The 14,456-nt window shown below is 43.8% G+C and overlaps 1 protein-coding gene across 1 annotated transcript; it reads left to right on the top strand.

Annotated features, from left to right (window-relative positions):
* The first annotated feature begins 279 nt into the window (after window positions 1-279).
* Window positions 280-14,143, top strand: LOC117750276 (ras-related protein Rap-2a). The gene is made up of 2 exons (XM_034561422.1): window positions 280-1,478; window positions 12,358-14,143. The coding sequence occupies exons 1-2, from the start codon at window positions 1,165-1,167 to the stop codon at window positions 12,593-12,595; spliced, it is 552 nt and encodes a 183-aa protein (XP_034417313.1). The 5' UTR covers window positions 280-1,164; the 3' UTR covers window positions 12,596-14,143.
* Window positions 14,144-14,456: the final 313 nt, after the last annotated feature.

A 14,456-nucleotide genomic window follows, 5' to 3' on the forward strand; every position in this document is an offset into this window, starting at 1 on the left:
TAGGAAATAAACATTTTTAATCAAATCAATTCTGATAAATAAAATAAATATTTCATAAAATGAATAAAATAATATTGAATAGAATAATAAACCATAAATAAAGTGCAGTAACATTTAATGATGTTCCACGTAGCAAACAGGCGTAATGTCTTGGTAAAGCAACCTGCACTGGTACAGATAAATAAATAGGCTCATAAACAATTCAATTTACCGACTTTATTGACATCTCTTTACGGCATTCTCAAATGTTGGGCAGCAGCAACAAAATGCAGTGTTACCATAGCAACAGCATCCAGTGCATTTTCCTCCTCCTGGATACACACATCCTCGAGCCGCCCTGTGATTGGACGAGCTCCCTTCGGATGTCACTGGGGCAACCGAATGATGGGAATTTTAACACATGGACGGAAACGCAGCCGCTGAATGTGACTGGCTCCCGGCGCGCGGCTTCCCATTCGGGCACAAGTGAGGTCGAAAGACCGCGGAGGCCGGCTGTTGGACCGTTCGCACATCCGTCTGCGGAGGGAGGGTCCGCACGGTTTTTTTTTTTTTCTAGCTCGGTACGGGAGCCGAGCGGGGACCAGTCGGTTGGGCAGCAGCGGCCGTGGGTCTCCACACCCGAGAGTATGGCGGCTGGGATGGCGCTGGAAAAGCGAGGGAGAAGCGGAGCCATGCCAGAGATGTTGAACAAGAAAACAAAGGGACGCAAGTTCTTCAATTAAGTGTGGAACTACTTGTAGTCGGTGCTGTGTTTCCACGAGACCGCATCCGGCTTGAAAAATATCGCGCGTGCACTTTCAGCCAGCGTCTTCCCCAGTGTCCTCGATGGAGCAAGTTTTGTTTGTGTCCTGATGCGTAGAGAAGGGTGAGTTAAGCAGATGAAAACCCGCACGCTCCACATCATCGGGCGACATCTCCTTCCTGCCCGTGCACATTTCTGGACAATTGCGGTGTTCGGATGCCCGTATCGCTGTCTGGCCTGCATGGGGGACTTTCTACAATGAAATCCATCTTGGGCCACCGAGTCTTTGTGCTCTGCCATAGCTGAGCGGCGGCGAGCAAAGACGGTGTTATTGACAACTCGTTCAAAAATGGGCATTTTTGTTTGAACATTCCGAGTCCACGTAGATTTGATACCCTTTACGACTTGATCCAAAACCCACGATGCGCGAGTACAAAGTGGTGGTCCTGGGCAGCGGCGGGGTCGGGAAATCCGCCCTCACCGTGCAGTTCGTCACCGGGACATTCATCGAGAAGTACGACCCCACCATAGAGGATTTTTACCGCAAGGAGATCGAGGTGGACTCCTCGCCCTCGGTGCTGGAGATCCTGGACACCGCCGGTACCGAGCAGTTCGCCTCCATGCGGGACCTTTACATCAAGAACGGTCAAGGATTCATACTGGTCTACAGCCTCGTCAACCAGCAGAGCTTCCAGGACATAAAGCCGATGAGGGATCAAATCATAAGAGTGAAAAGGTGGGTGAAATAATGCGCAAAGGGAAACGTGAACGTCCAGATTGTTGAAGTGTGGGTATTATTCTTCACACACTGTGTTGGCCTCTATCCGGCCCTATAGTTTCAGGTTGGGCCTCGGCCTGGTCTGAGAACTGTGCTTGAATGGAGATGCTGAGCATCTTCAGGGCAGACTACACAACAACACAACACGCCTGTTCTATTTTGGGGTGGGCACACACTGCTTGTGTGTGATCTCCAGTAATGGAGCCTCAGACCTCCTCAGTGCTTCTGCAAACTTTGTAATGTTTCCAGACAGTGACATCTTAGGACCGATCCTCTCCTTCCATCACAGCACTGTGAAGACCAGCCAGGTCTTCACACTCATAGCGTGCTAGACGCTGTCTGTGATCCTCCAAGCTGCTGCTGCTGATGCTGCCCACGGTGCCGGATGCTGCAACCCTCGTGAAACACCCAGCCAGGGGACACCCGGGGGGACTCCGTGCATCAGAGGCTGTGCAGAGAGCTTCGAGGAAACCCTAGCTCAAAAAACAAAACGTTGTGTGGGGTTTTTCACGAAAAAGAAATGTCCCACTATCGTGGTCGGAGGAGATGAAGCCTTGTTTTTAATTAACACGCCCGCACAAGCACTTTAGGAGGAGTGGCACAATTGAAAGCATGACAAATTGTCTGGTGTCTGAGCGCTGTTACACATGATGGTCCAGATATGAGGTCACCGCAGCGAGCCGCCGATTGATGCACGGGAGAAGTTAGCCGAGGCTGTGTGGTGTCCGCTGCCATGTCATCGGTGGGGGTTCACGTCGCCTTGCTTGGCGACATGATGTTAATAGCCCATCGAGAGCATAAAGAAACAGTGTCATAGATGCCGCTGCTGGTTAAATCATTTGGTGGCAGCACGCACTGCTGTGTTGTGACTGAGTGGGTTCATCTGTCATTGCCGGTGTCAGTGGATGTGTTACAGGCCAAATAGGCAGTCCAGGAGGCTCCACAGAGACGTGACTGTTCCAATGAGAAAGCATATTTTAAGCAGTGCAGCTTAAAGCTCTCACTGTTTACCGATACAGCTAATTACTTAAGATAACGCTTGGCACAAGGACAGTGCAGTCGTTACAGGCTTTAGTGTTGCATTTCTATCGCTGTCGCTCGTTTTGCTTTCGTCTTTGTCCCCAATTGGATTTATCCTTCTTTTTTTTTTACTCAAGTGAACTTTGCATCTTAAAAAACAATCCTATAAATCTGTGGCTCCGGATGAAAGAATGAGGTCAACATGTTTCTACCCCCCCCCCAACCTTCACGACTTGAGAACGAAGAGGAGGTGTGTTCAGTCTGCAGCGTGCGTGTGTGTCTTTTCAATACGTGTGTTTGTCTTTTATGTGTTTTGTCTTTATATGTAAATGCTCACACACAGCAGATGCAGCCGGGCTGGTGTGTGATTTCACACTAACCGAGTCTGGTGGTGCTCTCTAATGTCACAGCAGGATTTATTTTCTGAAGCGAAAACATCACACTTCACATGCTACTCCTACACGGCAGTTCATTTCAGAGTCCTGCGCTGTAGTTCCAACTTTAGATTGTGTTTGAAGCAGTGGAGTTAAACATGTCGGGTGCACGGCTAGTCTTTAGTTCAATATCCTCAATGACAGAGTTTTTTATATGCATATTTCTTTGTTTATTCGCATATGTATCCTCTTTGTTATAAAGAAGAGATGACTCAAATAATTTTTCCTCGACTTGATGTTTAGAGACATCAGAATCCTCCTTCTAGCCATGAAAAAAACTACAAAGACAAAAGGTTTCATTCAAAGATGATGTTCCAGAAGGTTATGCTCTGCTCAGCTGGGTGATGCTGTTTGTTTGAAGCCTTTTCAGAACGACGCATCAAAGATTTCTGTCATTAAAAGCTTCTCTCTGTTGACGGCAGTTATTTAGGGTGAGAGGTTCTAGTGTGTAGGTAAACCAACACATACCTCTCCAAGGATACAAACAAAGACTGTTTCCTTTTTCAGAGCATCTCATTTCCTCAAACTGTATAGCAACGTAGCCCTAGAGACCCATACATGCTGCATTAATGTCTGAAACACATTTGACCACCCATAATCACGAGTGTCAGTCATGGCTTCAACGTTGATGTATTTCAGAAGATTGTTGTTTATTAAATGCAGAAAGGGCGTCTCATAAATATTACTCACTCATATTTGCAGCACACTGAATGATTCCCGACATTCGAATCACATTCGATTCTGGATCCTTCACGGTGTCATTTTTCTTCTTGTGTTTTCACTCATAACCAACCGAATGGTTCTCCAATTGTACACACGTTTTCAATAATTACATCACGAGGAATACCAATGATAGCTCATCATGCAATGCAGTATCAAGACATTTTATATTTTTAGATAAGCGATAATATTTTGCGATCATTCCTGACTGAACCCCCCCCACCCCCCCAGAATGCAGTCGGAGAGGAACAGATGGGACGAGACGTCAAATAGAGAGAAAATCAGGAAAAAGGGTTGAAATTTAGAGCCAATTTGTTGAGTTATTGTTTAGCTAATCTACAAAAAAAACATAGTCAGCAACTATTTTGATGATCACTTAATCTCTTTAGTAATTTATCATGCAACATTTGAGTAAATACATGACTATTTTCAGGTCCCAGCTTATATGCCATCTTAAGCTGAAGTGAAGCAGATGGACAGATAATGAAAATATTAATTAGTTGCAGCCATCGCATTTTTCCTTTGACATTAACGGAGTGACGGTCGACATGTAGCCAGTATATCATTTAGACCAGAGCGTCAGCAGTATCAGGTGTCTCTGTATCGTATTGATGAATTTGGTTATCTGTTCCGTTTTGGAAATCCATTTTGTGATGCCGGCCTCGGCACTCGGTGGTCCTGAACGTTACACCGTATCACTGCTGCTCCGGCCCGTCTGGTCCCCCTCGCCGCCCAAACATATCGGTCGCGGCCATATCGGTGTTGGCTCAGGTCAGAGGGGCCGCTGTGCGTCGCTCTCATTCTGAACCCTGTCAGCATCGATCAGTGCCGGCTGGTAGTGGCTTTAGCACAGAGGTCATGGGCGCCATGGTTACACGAGGCCTGTGATCGCTGGGGACCTCATCACGCCCCGACTTCAGCGGCGGCTCACTATACAATCGGTATATGTGGGGCATTAGTGAGCTAACAGATCAAGTAAAGAGGTGCCATGATAAGATGGTAGTGAAAAAGAAAGAGGTGTAATAAAGTACAGCATGTGTGCTTACAGACTGTGGAGTTCATCATGTCAAGGCTTGTTCATGTGCCAACTGGTTGGAAGGATCAAGATCAATAAAAGAAGTCTCCCGGCTTTCCCAGACGGATCCTCTTTCATTTGTCTATTGTGAAAACTGGGCAAAAGAACTGAGCTAAAGTTCAGTGATTGTTACTTAACAGTTGACATGGCGTTCAAAAGTATGTGTTCATGGCTGCACGCGATGGTGTTTTCTGCTCTGTATTGGGAGACCGCCCTGAAGAGAGGGTGGCACCAGTGGAAAAGAGAAAGTTATAGATAAATGGACAAACAAAATTCTAAAAAGCAATTTACGGTTGATCGCCACAACTTTTGGATGGGGTTGTGCAAAGTGCCCACAAACAACTATTAGATGGATTGTCGTGACATTTGGTTCATAAACACTTGTGTGTTGTGGATGGATTGTAATCACCTTGGTAATCACTTTTCAACTATATCATCCTATTAGCATTGTGATTGTGAACAAGGGTTAGCATTTAGCTCAGCTCTGCCTCACAGAGCTGCTAGCATGGCTGTGGGCTCATGTTATTAGCTTACTAGCCAGCAATAACAACAACATGTTAACAAGACAGAAGTCAATCCCCCATATCAAATCCTGGGCAAAATTAACTTTGAGATCATTTCTAAAAGTTCATGGTCAATTATTAAGGAAATGAAATGCATCGCTTCTGAGTGAAGAGGGCTAAGCTGATAATTCCAAGTTAACAGTTTTTGGCGAATACCATTACAATTATCCAAACCGCTTATCCTATTTATGGTCGCGGGGCGCTGGAGCCGATCCCAGCTGACATTAGGCGACGGCCAAGTTCACCCTGGACAGGTCTCCAGTTTAACTCAGGGCTCATATAGACACAGACCACACGCTCACATTCACACATACGGACTATTTAGAGTCTCCAATGAACCTGAGCTGCATGGCTGTGGACTGTGGGAAGAAGCCAGGAGAACCCAGAGGGAACCCACGCTGCCACGGGGAGAACCCCCCCCCCGGGCTCGGGGATCGAACTCGGGCCCCTCTTGGTGTGAGGTGACAGTCCTAGCCACCACACCACCGTGCAGCATTTTTGGTAAGTTGAGCAGCGCAAATAAAACAGCTGGGAAGTCCGTCCGGTTTATCATCCAGTCGCACAAAGCTTCATCCCCGTGAACATCGAAGGCCTTTGTGTTAAAGAATGTTAACGTCTCTTTTGCTGGTACAGCGGCCTCAGAGGCTCCATTGCACCTCCAAAGGCAGTCGAAAGCTCAGCAGGACACGGACCAGCCAGACCAGCAGCGAGGCTGCCAGGTCCTCCTGCACTCTGACTAAGTGTGTAGGTTACACAGCCAAACTCAAGCCACCATCCGGTCACATGACCGCACCACTTTCAATGGAGAATGCAAAGTCATGGGGAGCCGTGATATTCGATAAGCAGTTGTGCCTGGATGTTTTGCAGGATGAATAATGACAACTGGTGGGCATTAGGTTTTTACAAGACATTTAAAGGACAATTGCACATTTTAGAATCGTAAGACAATAACCCCCTTTAGCTACTTGGTGTGCAGATCTGTATGTTTCATCTATTCTTATAGAAGAGAAACTAAAGTATACTTATAATCTGTTGACATGGATAAGCACAGAGGAAAAACATCAAGCATCTATGAAAACATCCAGGCAACAAGCTCAAAGTCTCAAAATAAATGGTTTACTGCTTTATTGTTGTTAATGTATACAGCGAGTGAATACTAAAACATCCTCATAAAGTTCTCTGCAGAATCATAGCAGACGGCTCATAAGTTTTTGATGTGTCGTTATCCGGGAACATCTGGCAAATTCACTTATAAAAGCTAGAAGTAAGTTGTGCATCATCAATTTAGATCCAACTTTTTTAGCCCCAATACCTGGACAGCCGACATCGAGTGCTGATCCAATATCAGTGTTTCGTTAATAAGCGACTGGGATCATTCTCGTTTGGGGAAGGCTTCTCTAACTTTGTAGAACTAAATGTTACAAATAAATACATTCATATCAATTTAATGGATTGTCATTCTTAAAATAATAAATCGTGCACCAGCAACTTGGTAAAAAAAAAAAGTAAAAATGCATAACATTATTTGGTATGATGCTTTTAGAGATACTTGCAAATATTGCAAGTAGCCATATAACTTGTTGGCAAATAGAGCGTGCTTGTTAATAACTCCCTCAGCTATGCGCTCAAGAACGCACATAAATATAGAAAAAAACAGAATGGACCCGTTGTTCAGCTCCTGGAGTCAGTATCAGCCCGATATCAGACATTAACAACAAACTGACAGTAAATAATAAATATACATTACTGCACTGTATATTAGTCTTATGTGATTTTTTTTAAAGCAAAACTTAGAGCTCTTCCTACATTGGGCTGATAGTGTCGACACTGGAATAATATCCTCAGTGTAATGTATAATTATCAGACTTGTGAATGAGCCTCTGTACTACTCAAAGCATATTCCTCTTTATGGAAAAACAATCTGAACAAATTTCCAGTGCAGTGGCACTTTGCATTTCAGATTTGTACAGTAAAAGGAGGAATTTGTCTCAGGCGACATAATTACCAAAGGGAGATAGTCCAGGGCCGTATTATTGCTTCAGATCCAAGGAGGAGTCTGTCAAAACTCTACTCGTTTCCTTAGTTTGACATTGGCTAGGCCCGCGTCTCCATCATCTGTGAATGGCATCATTTCTTTTTAAGGAAAGGGGGAAGCTCATCATTTGTTTCCAGAATCCAAAATAGAGTTCATGTCGTGTCCCTTAAATTGTCTTTTTTTTCAATCTCATGCAGAATTCATGTGCTCGCCATAGCGTGTTTACCAAAGATGTTCCAGATATCTTATTCTTGAGGAAATCTTTCTCCCCCTTGATGCTGTGCCAGAGGAAAGGAGCTCTCTTCTGACTCAGCGGATGTCTCTTTGCTGACTAAACTAAAGGACCCCCTCTCCCCAGCACACTGCTAGTGTTGGCCAGAGTCAGATCCAGAGACTCTTGGGCCGCTGGTCTCTCCGTCCGTCAGCGAAGCCCGTGTGAGATGATGCATCGTGCGTTATAGATAAAGTGGGTCTGTGAAAGCTGGAATGGGTCAGACGGCTCCAGTGTGGGGCTCAAGCTCCTGACATGTTGTTTGTGTCACAGCACAAACACAAGCAGTTATTAATTTGTCATTGAAGGCTCATGTCTAAACCATGTAAACCCACCGCGTCCGTGTTCTGTGCTGTGGACCGGCCTCGGCCGACACCCTTTATGTCGAGGCCTTGGGCGCCTCGGTATCCGTGGCAGCCGCTGTCTCACACCTCCTGGGGCTGTTATTATGACTATATATAGATCCTCTCCTTTGGTGCCACATGTCTTTGCGCTGCACTTGTGTTATGATGAGGCCGAAATGAGCTACATAACATGACCAAGTCAGGTCCGCCGTTATGGTTTAAAAATACATTTAAAAAAAGACACTGCAAACCTACGTGTTTGATATCACCTTATTAGACTGACTTGATTTGGATTCCTCCTGTTAGTTTCTTTAATTTCTGAGATTTACAGCTTTAATCTGTATCCACAGAAGTATCATCTGGGTGTCATGTGATGTAGTTGAGATGATTAGTCAACAAATCTGTACGTCATTCACTAATTAATTGGCAACTGTTGTGATAAGTGGTTTATCATTTATGTCAATTCAAGCAAACATTCCAGCTGGTTTCACCGGTTCCAGCTTTTGCAAAAATAAAATATGAAAACATTTTCTTGGACTCTCATATCAAATTGAACATTATTGGGGTTTTGGACTGTTCGTTTTGGACAGAACAAGACATTGTAAGACGTCGTGATATATATACACGCAGCCTGGGGGCAGAGCAGACTCCCAAATGGCACCAGTAGTCCAACTTAACGCTGAGCTCCCTTTTGGCTTAAAAACAAGTACAGTTATAAAAGTCAACGTTTTGACTTCCAATCTGCTCACCCACAACTATGTTTAGGTTTTTTTTTACTGATTGGTGGGCAAGGGTTTTTAAGGTTCAAGGCATGCTCTGCCTTCCATCACCGAGATGGGGTCTGAAATAGTTCTCAGGGTAATAATGGTTTGGTTTTTATTGACAGCAAGAATGCAGTGAATGAGACCGGTGCACTGTGCCGCGTGTTAAAGTTGAGAAGCATAAGCTGTAGTCGCCTCAGGCCTCGTGGAACGCTATCGCGGTCTTGCTTACCCGCCGACCCGCCTCTTAAGATCGGCACTCCAATCCTCGTAGTTCTTCTCGGCCGCGGAGCCGATCCTGAACAGAACCGGATCGTCGGAGATTAAAGTTCACCCCGGATGAAGTATTCATGAGTAGATCAAAGTCGGCTCCGTGTTCTCTGGAAGTTTAAGCTTATTTAACGCTGAAACCTGCAGCCGCCGGCCTCTGAGAGGTCGACTTGGAAAAGCATCACAGCTGGTGCTTTTGCAGTCTCCGCCTCGCTCCAGCTTTAGTCAATTCCTTGTATACCTGTTGCCATAGCAATCAAGGATGAGGATGTTCTTTTCCTATACATAATTTAGAAGCATGTATATTTCATCGAGCGAGGGCAGCTTTTGAAAACCCTAATGATGTTGATGGGGGTGTGGGGGGGGGGATTCGGGTGCATGACTCCGAGATTATATTTGACGATGTTGTTCGGTGTCGTGAGCGGAGACATTTAAACTCGGTTCGAGCGGCGGGGGTCCGAACAGATGGAAAGCGCTCCGTCGCCAGCCGCTCGCTCAAAGATAAGAATGAAAGGAACAACAACCTGTTGTTTACCAAAGGATGTGGTTCTGCATGATCTGCCGCGTGATGTTTTTTTGATCTCGTCTTTCTCTTCTCATGTGTTCAGAGGGCCCCGCCGCGTTCCCCAATGTCAAAAAGAGATGTCGTGACGATATTGGTGTAACTTCCAGTGCAGCACGAGCTATTTCATTTAAGTGACGATCTCTTCTCGCTGTCCACTCAGTAGTCCGGTGCCAAAGGGACATTTTGCACTCCAGCGATATGGCAGCGAGTTCAGAGCTCAAAGGATTATATGGCTGCTTCCTCCCCTCAGGGGTCAGAGCTCTGCTACCCACTTCCTGTTCTCTACTAGGTCAGGCTTCAGAGTTGGTGTTTATATGAGACATGGTGGGCGGCACGGTGGGCGGCACGGTGGGCGGCACGGAGGTTCAGCGGCAGTTCACAGCAACGAGCACCGGTCCCTGGTTCTTCCCGTGAAGAACTTCCTCCCACAGTTCAAAATCCATTTGTACACCAAAGTAGTGACACTTGTGTTTCTCTTCTCCTTTTTCGCCTTCCTTCTTTGGCGGCCATCCTGAGATTTATGAAAATACATTAATTACTTTACCAAGTGGGTGATTTAAAATGACTTATTCTGTCATGTGGATGGAGAAACTGAGTTTTAAAACCTACAAAGGAAGCTCGAGCGTAAGTTCAGTCAGGAAGAAGATACTCTTGCATGCCTCGGCCTGTAGTTTGTTTCTCATAAATCTGTGATTCACTCCTCTCACGCACAGTCACTCATAATTTCCTTTCTGTCATTGTTCGCGTCTGTCAATCATGATATCGGCTGTTCTGATCAGCTGGTCTCTTCTGTCCAATAGCACAGCGACACAATTACATCGTTAGCCTATCATCTCCTTTTAAATATGTCTCTACCTTCAGTACGTTCATGCTGCTGGAACGCGCCTCTCCGCCTCCCAATCTCCACCAAGTCTTCGCAGATTCATCAGATTCATCAACTCATCATTCCATAAACGCCAAAGACTCAGTCAACAAGCATTTATCATCACATTTTTTCATTTTATGTTTGTAATTTTGTAATATTTTAAATATTATATAGGTGGAGGCTTCAAATAAGCCCAGTTGGCTTTTTGTCTCTTCCTGCACTGTGATATTCATTTATATCTGTTGTGATTTTATTGTTTGATTTTTAATAAACAATGATCTTTTCATCACCTGACTTCTCTCCCCTGTTTGATCTTACAGATAAGATGTAAACCTGTGCTCAAATTCTTTATCATATTATTTTTTACAAAATTCTGTAGATTGGATTTCTTCCTGCATTCAACATTTTTTTTAATTCATGCTGCAAAAGATAGTTTTCCCGGCATGTTAACAATAAACAAAGTACTCAGAAAATGTTTTCTGTAAAGTGAAAAGAAAACACAAATGAGTCCCAGAGTGTGGGACTACATTACTTACATTATACTTACATTATATTACATCCACATTACTTCCAGGGTCCCTGGAAGTAATCTAAAATACACTTGTACTGTCAGTAGTATTGCGATCTGATGGGGATGAACGTTGTGTACTCCAGTCAGGTGATCTCCTGTCTTAGCCCCATGTTTATTATCGCGACTATATATTTAATTATGGTCCTTTTAATATGATTTCTAATTCATGCCTTTGTTTTGTTTTGTAATCAAAGGCTCTCAGTAGAGGGTTGTTATTGCCATACTTTTCTGTCTCTGTTGTGATAAATAAGCGCCTTAAAGCTGAAGTCTAGGCATTATTGTAAGCACCTGTCCAACAGTCAGCATTTATGACTGTCAATCAAATCACCCCTTTTACTCTGCCGCCACTAAAACATTAATAGAAAAACATGTCAATGCTCATTCCGTTGTATTCAAATTTGTAAGCAATCAATCACAGAGATGACACTAACCCTGAATTGAAATGTGCTGCATAAACAACGGGGAGGAAGGTGCAGACGTTCCTGGAGTTTACCTGTAAATTTGATGTGATGCATAAGTAAAGGTGCTTGCCTTGCTGAGACAGACTATGCATGTTAAAACGTGCTATTAATAACTACATTATTTACCAGAAATGCACCATGGGGGATAGAAACCACCATTAAACCAAAAAAGAGAAGGAGGAATTGACTGCTGTTTTTCTGTTTGGGGTAAAGTAAACTATCGTGAACACTTGAATATAATCTGCATATGTATTTGCAGTTGTGTAGACTACAGGCCATAGACATGCTAATCATGACAATCACAGAGAATGTTGTATTGTCATTTTATTTATCATTACTCCAACATGGTCTTAGACATATCTTCGAGAATACTCTGAAAGTATGAAATCATTTACTTAAAATGTACTTTTTTTTACCTAAATACACATGTATTAAGATGTGTGTGTTTATATGTGCTTACTGTATGAGTGCATGATGTCTATATGTTAGCCTGTAAAGTGTGAAGACTGGATAATTGTCACAATATGAATTCCTATTGTCTTAGATTTATGGCATGGCTTTCCTGCTCTTTGTGAAATCCAAGAAACATATGAAGAAAATTAATAAATGAGGCTTAAGTCATCCAGTGTTCCAGGTAAAAGAAAACAACTTTTGAATGCTTTAGTGGGTCACATCGCAATGGGGTGCAATTCAAAGTCAAATCTTTGGATTATGGAATATTAGGTTTTTCCCATGCAGAGAACAAAGGTTTTAATTAGTGGTGCCAATGAAAGCTTTTGAAGCATTAGGCATGTTGCTAATACCAAGTTCTGAAAGCCCGTCTTTGTAAACTGTTCAGTGAAACTAAAAGTGAGCACATCTGACGTCTGCGTCTGTCCTCAGGTACGAGAAGGTTCCTGTGATCCTGGTGGGGAACAAGGTGGACTTGGAAAGCGAGAGGGAGGTGTCGTCCAGCGAAGGTCAGGCCCTGGCCGAGGAGTGGGGCTGCCCCTTCATGGAGACCTCGGCCAAGAGCAAAACCATGGTAGACGAACTGTTCGCGGAGATCGTTCGGCAGATGGACTACGCCGCCCAGCCAGACAAGGATGACCCGTGCTGCTCCTCGTGCAATATACAATAGCCCCGGGGGCCTCCAGGAACAGGCCAGGCAAAAAAGTATACTCACAGGACGCTCCACCAACCCGACACACACACACACACACACACACACACACACACGCACACGCACACACACACACGGCAATTAGACGGATAACAAATTCATGGTTGAGCGCAGTGGAGTTTTAACTCCACGGAGCATAAAATCAGCAGTGACATGATCATTAATAAAGAGATGTGAGTAATGAATACGTTTTGAACGAGGAATGCCCGGAATTTGCCGCAGGAGAAATTGACAAATGACAAAAAGGAACAGGCCTTATGTTACTCTCTTCTGTGGTTTGGGTGTGTCTTCATCCTTTTGAGTTGCGGAGGGGGGGGGGGGGGGGGGGGGAAGGAATCATCAGAAATCAATCACAGATTAAGATAGTTACCGTTTAGGTTGTTCTATAATTTCTTATAAATTAGTAAAAAAAAAAGGTGTTTTCGCCTGGTTTTGTTACCATAACTAGGTTGCAAGTAGCTACAGTACACACATTCAATAACAGATTTATGGGCTCCAGTTGTTTTACATAGTAAGAAGTATTTGATTTACAGTATGTACAATTGTTCTCCCAGTTTAGTTTGTGCATTGATGGTTGGAGGTTTTTTTTCCTACTCATCACAGGGCTGAACCAAAGAGGTGACCTGAAAGCACCTCCATTTTCTTATCAATATATATATATATTTCTTTTCTATCATCAAAAAAAGGAATGGAGAGAAAATGGAAGACAAGTCAGTGTCTTTCTTGACACATTGGTGCAGGCATCTCTTTCCTATCTTCTCACTTTGAGACACAATAGCAGAGTCTTTAACATATCGTGTGACGTTTCATTTCCCCCCCCTGCGAGACTCAGATTGCCGAGTAGTAATATAACTAACTGCTTCACCCTGATGGGACAAAGAGTTCATCGTTTCAGTTTTTGAATATCTCTACAGATGATATCTCTCTCTCTCGCTCTCAACTCTCTTTAGGAATCGGTGACATTTAAAGTGAAGATGCCAACATTTGTCATACTTTACATATTCTTTTTTTTCTCTCCTCCGATCAATATGAAAACGGGGTGCTCAAGAGTTTCAACATCCTGATCTCATTCTGTCTGTGCTCAGAGTATTTCGAATCCATAGTAACACGTAGTAACGACGAAGGCGACGATAACAACAATAATAATAAACGGTAGTGTACATATTTTGTATTGAAAGTGCCAGCTCCTGTGAAGACACCGACTCAACACGTGTGGAACTGTCAACTGTATGCATGGCTAGTAAACAAAACAAAAAAGGACTCTTAATTGTTTGAGATAACTATAGGCTGTGGAAATGTGCAAACCAAAACACATGTCAGGATCTGGACACTGTCTCGGCTGTACATCTGTGCTGCCACGGGAACCAGACTGGCCCCGCGTGACCATTTTCATTGTTGATTTTATATTTTTTTATGTGACCATTTACTCTTTATTCCCTCTCTGAATGGTGACGCTGTTACATTGGACACCTGAACAATAAAAGTGCGTGAAACACTTCTTCTTTTCTTCTTTGCTTTTCCTACTTGTGATTCTACATAATTACTAAAGTTCTTTTTCTATGTAACAGAGTTTAGCCACTCTCTCCTACACCAGGAGATGCAAAGGATTTCTGCAGCCTTAATCCTGTCAAAAGAAATATTGATAACGCAAGTCTTACATTGATTTTGAGGTTAATTATGCCCTGCGTTTTGGAATGACAGTTCCCATAATTTGTGGGCTTTGTGGGGATGTAAACAGGAATTATAAATGTTGATAAATCCACTGTGAGCTACGACACGAGCCCTGTGTCGTAGCTATTACAGTATTTATATTCATTGG

This window comes from Cyclopterus lumpus, chromosome 21 (assembly GCF_009769545.1).
Source record: "Cyclopterus lumpus isolate fCycLum1 chromosome 21, fCycLum1.pri, whole genome shotgun sequence".
NCBI classification, from domain to species: Eukaryota; Metazoa; Chordata; class Actinopteri; order Perciformes; family Cyclopteridae; genus Cyclopterus; species Cyclopterus lumpus.

Excerpts from the sequence above, each read along its gene's own strand:
- LOC117750276 (XM_034561422.1), top strand. The coding sequence starts at position 1,165 with ATGCGCGAGTACAAAGTGGTGGTCCTGGGCAGCGGCGGGGTCGGGAAA. Across the intron at positions 1,479-12,357 it reads CAAATCATAAGAGTGAAAAG|GTACGAGAAGGTTCCTGTGA; the intron begins GTGGGTGAAATA and ends GTCTGTCCTCAG.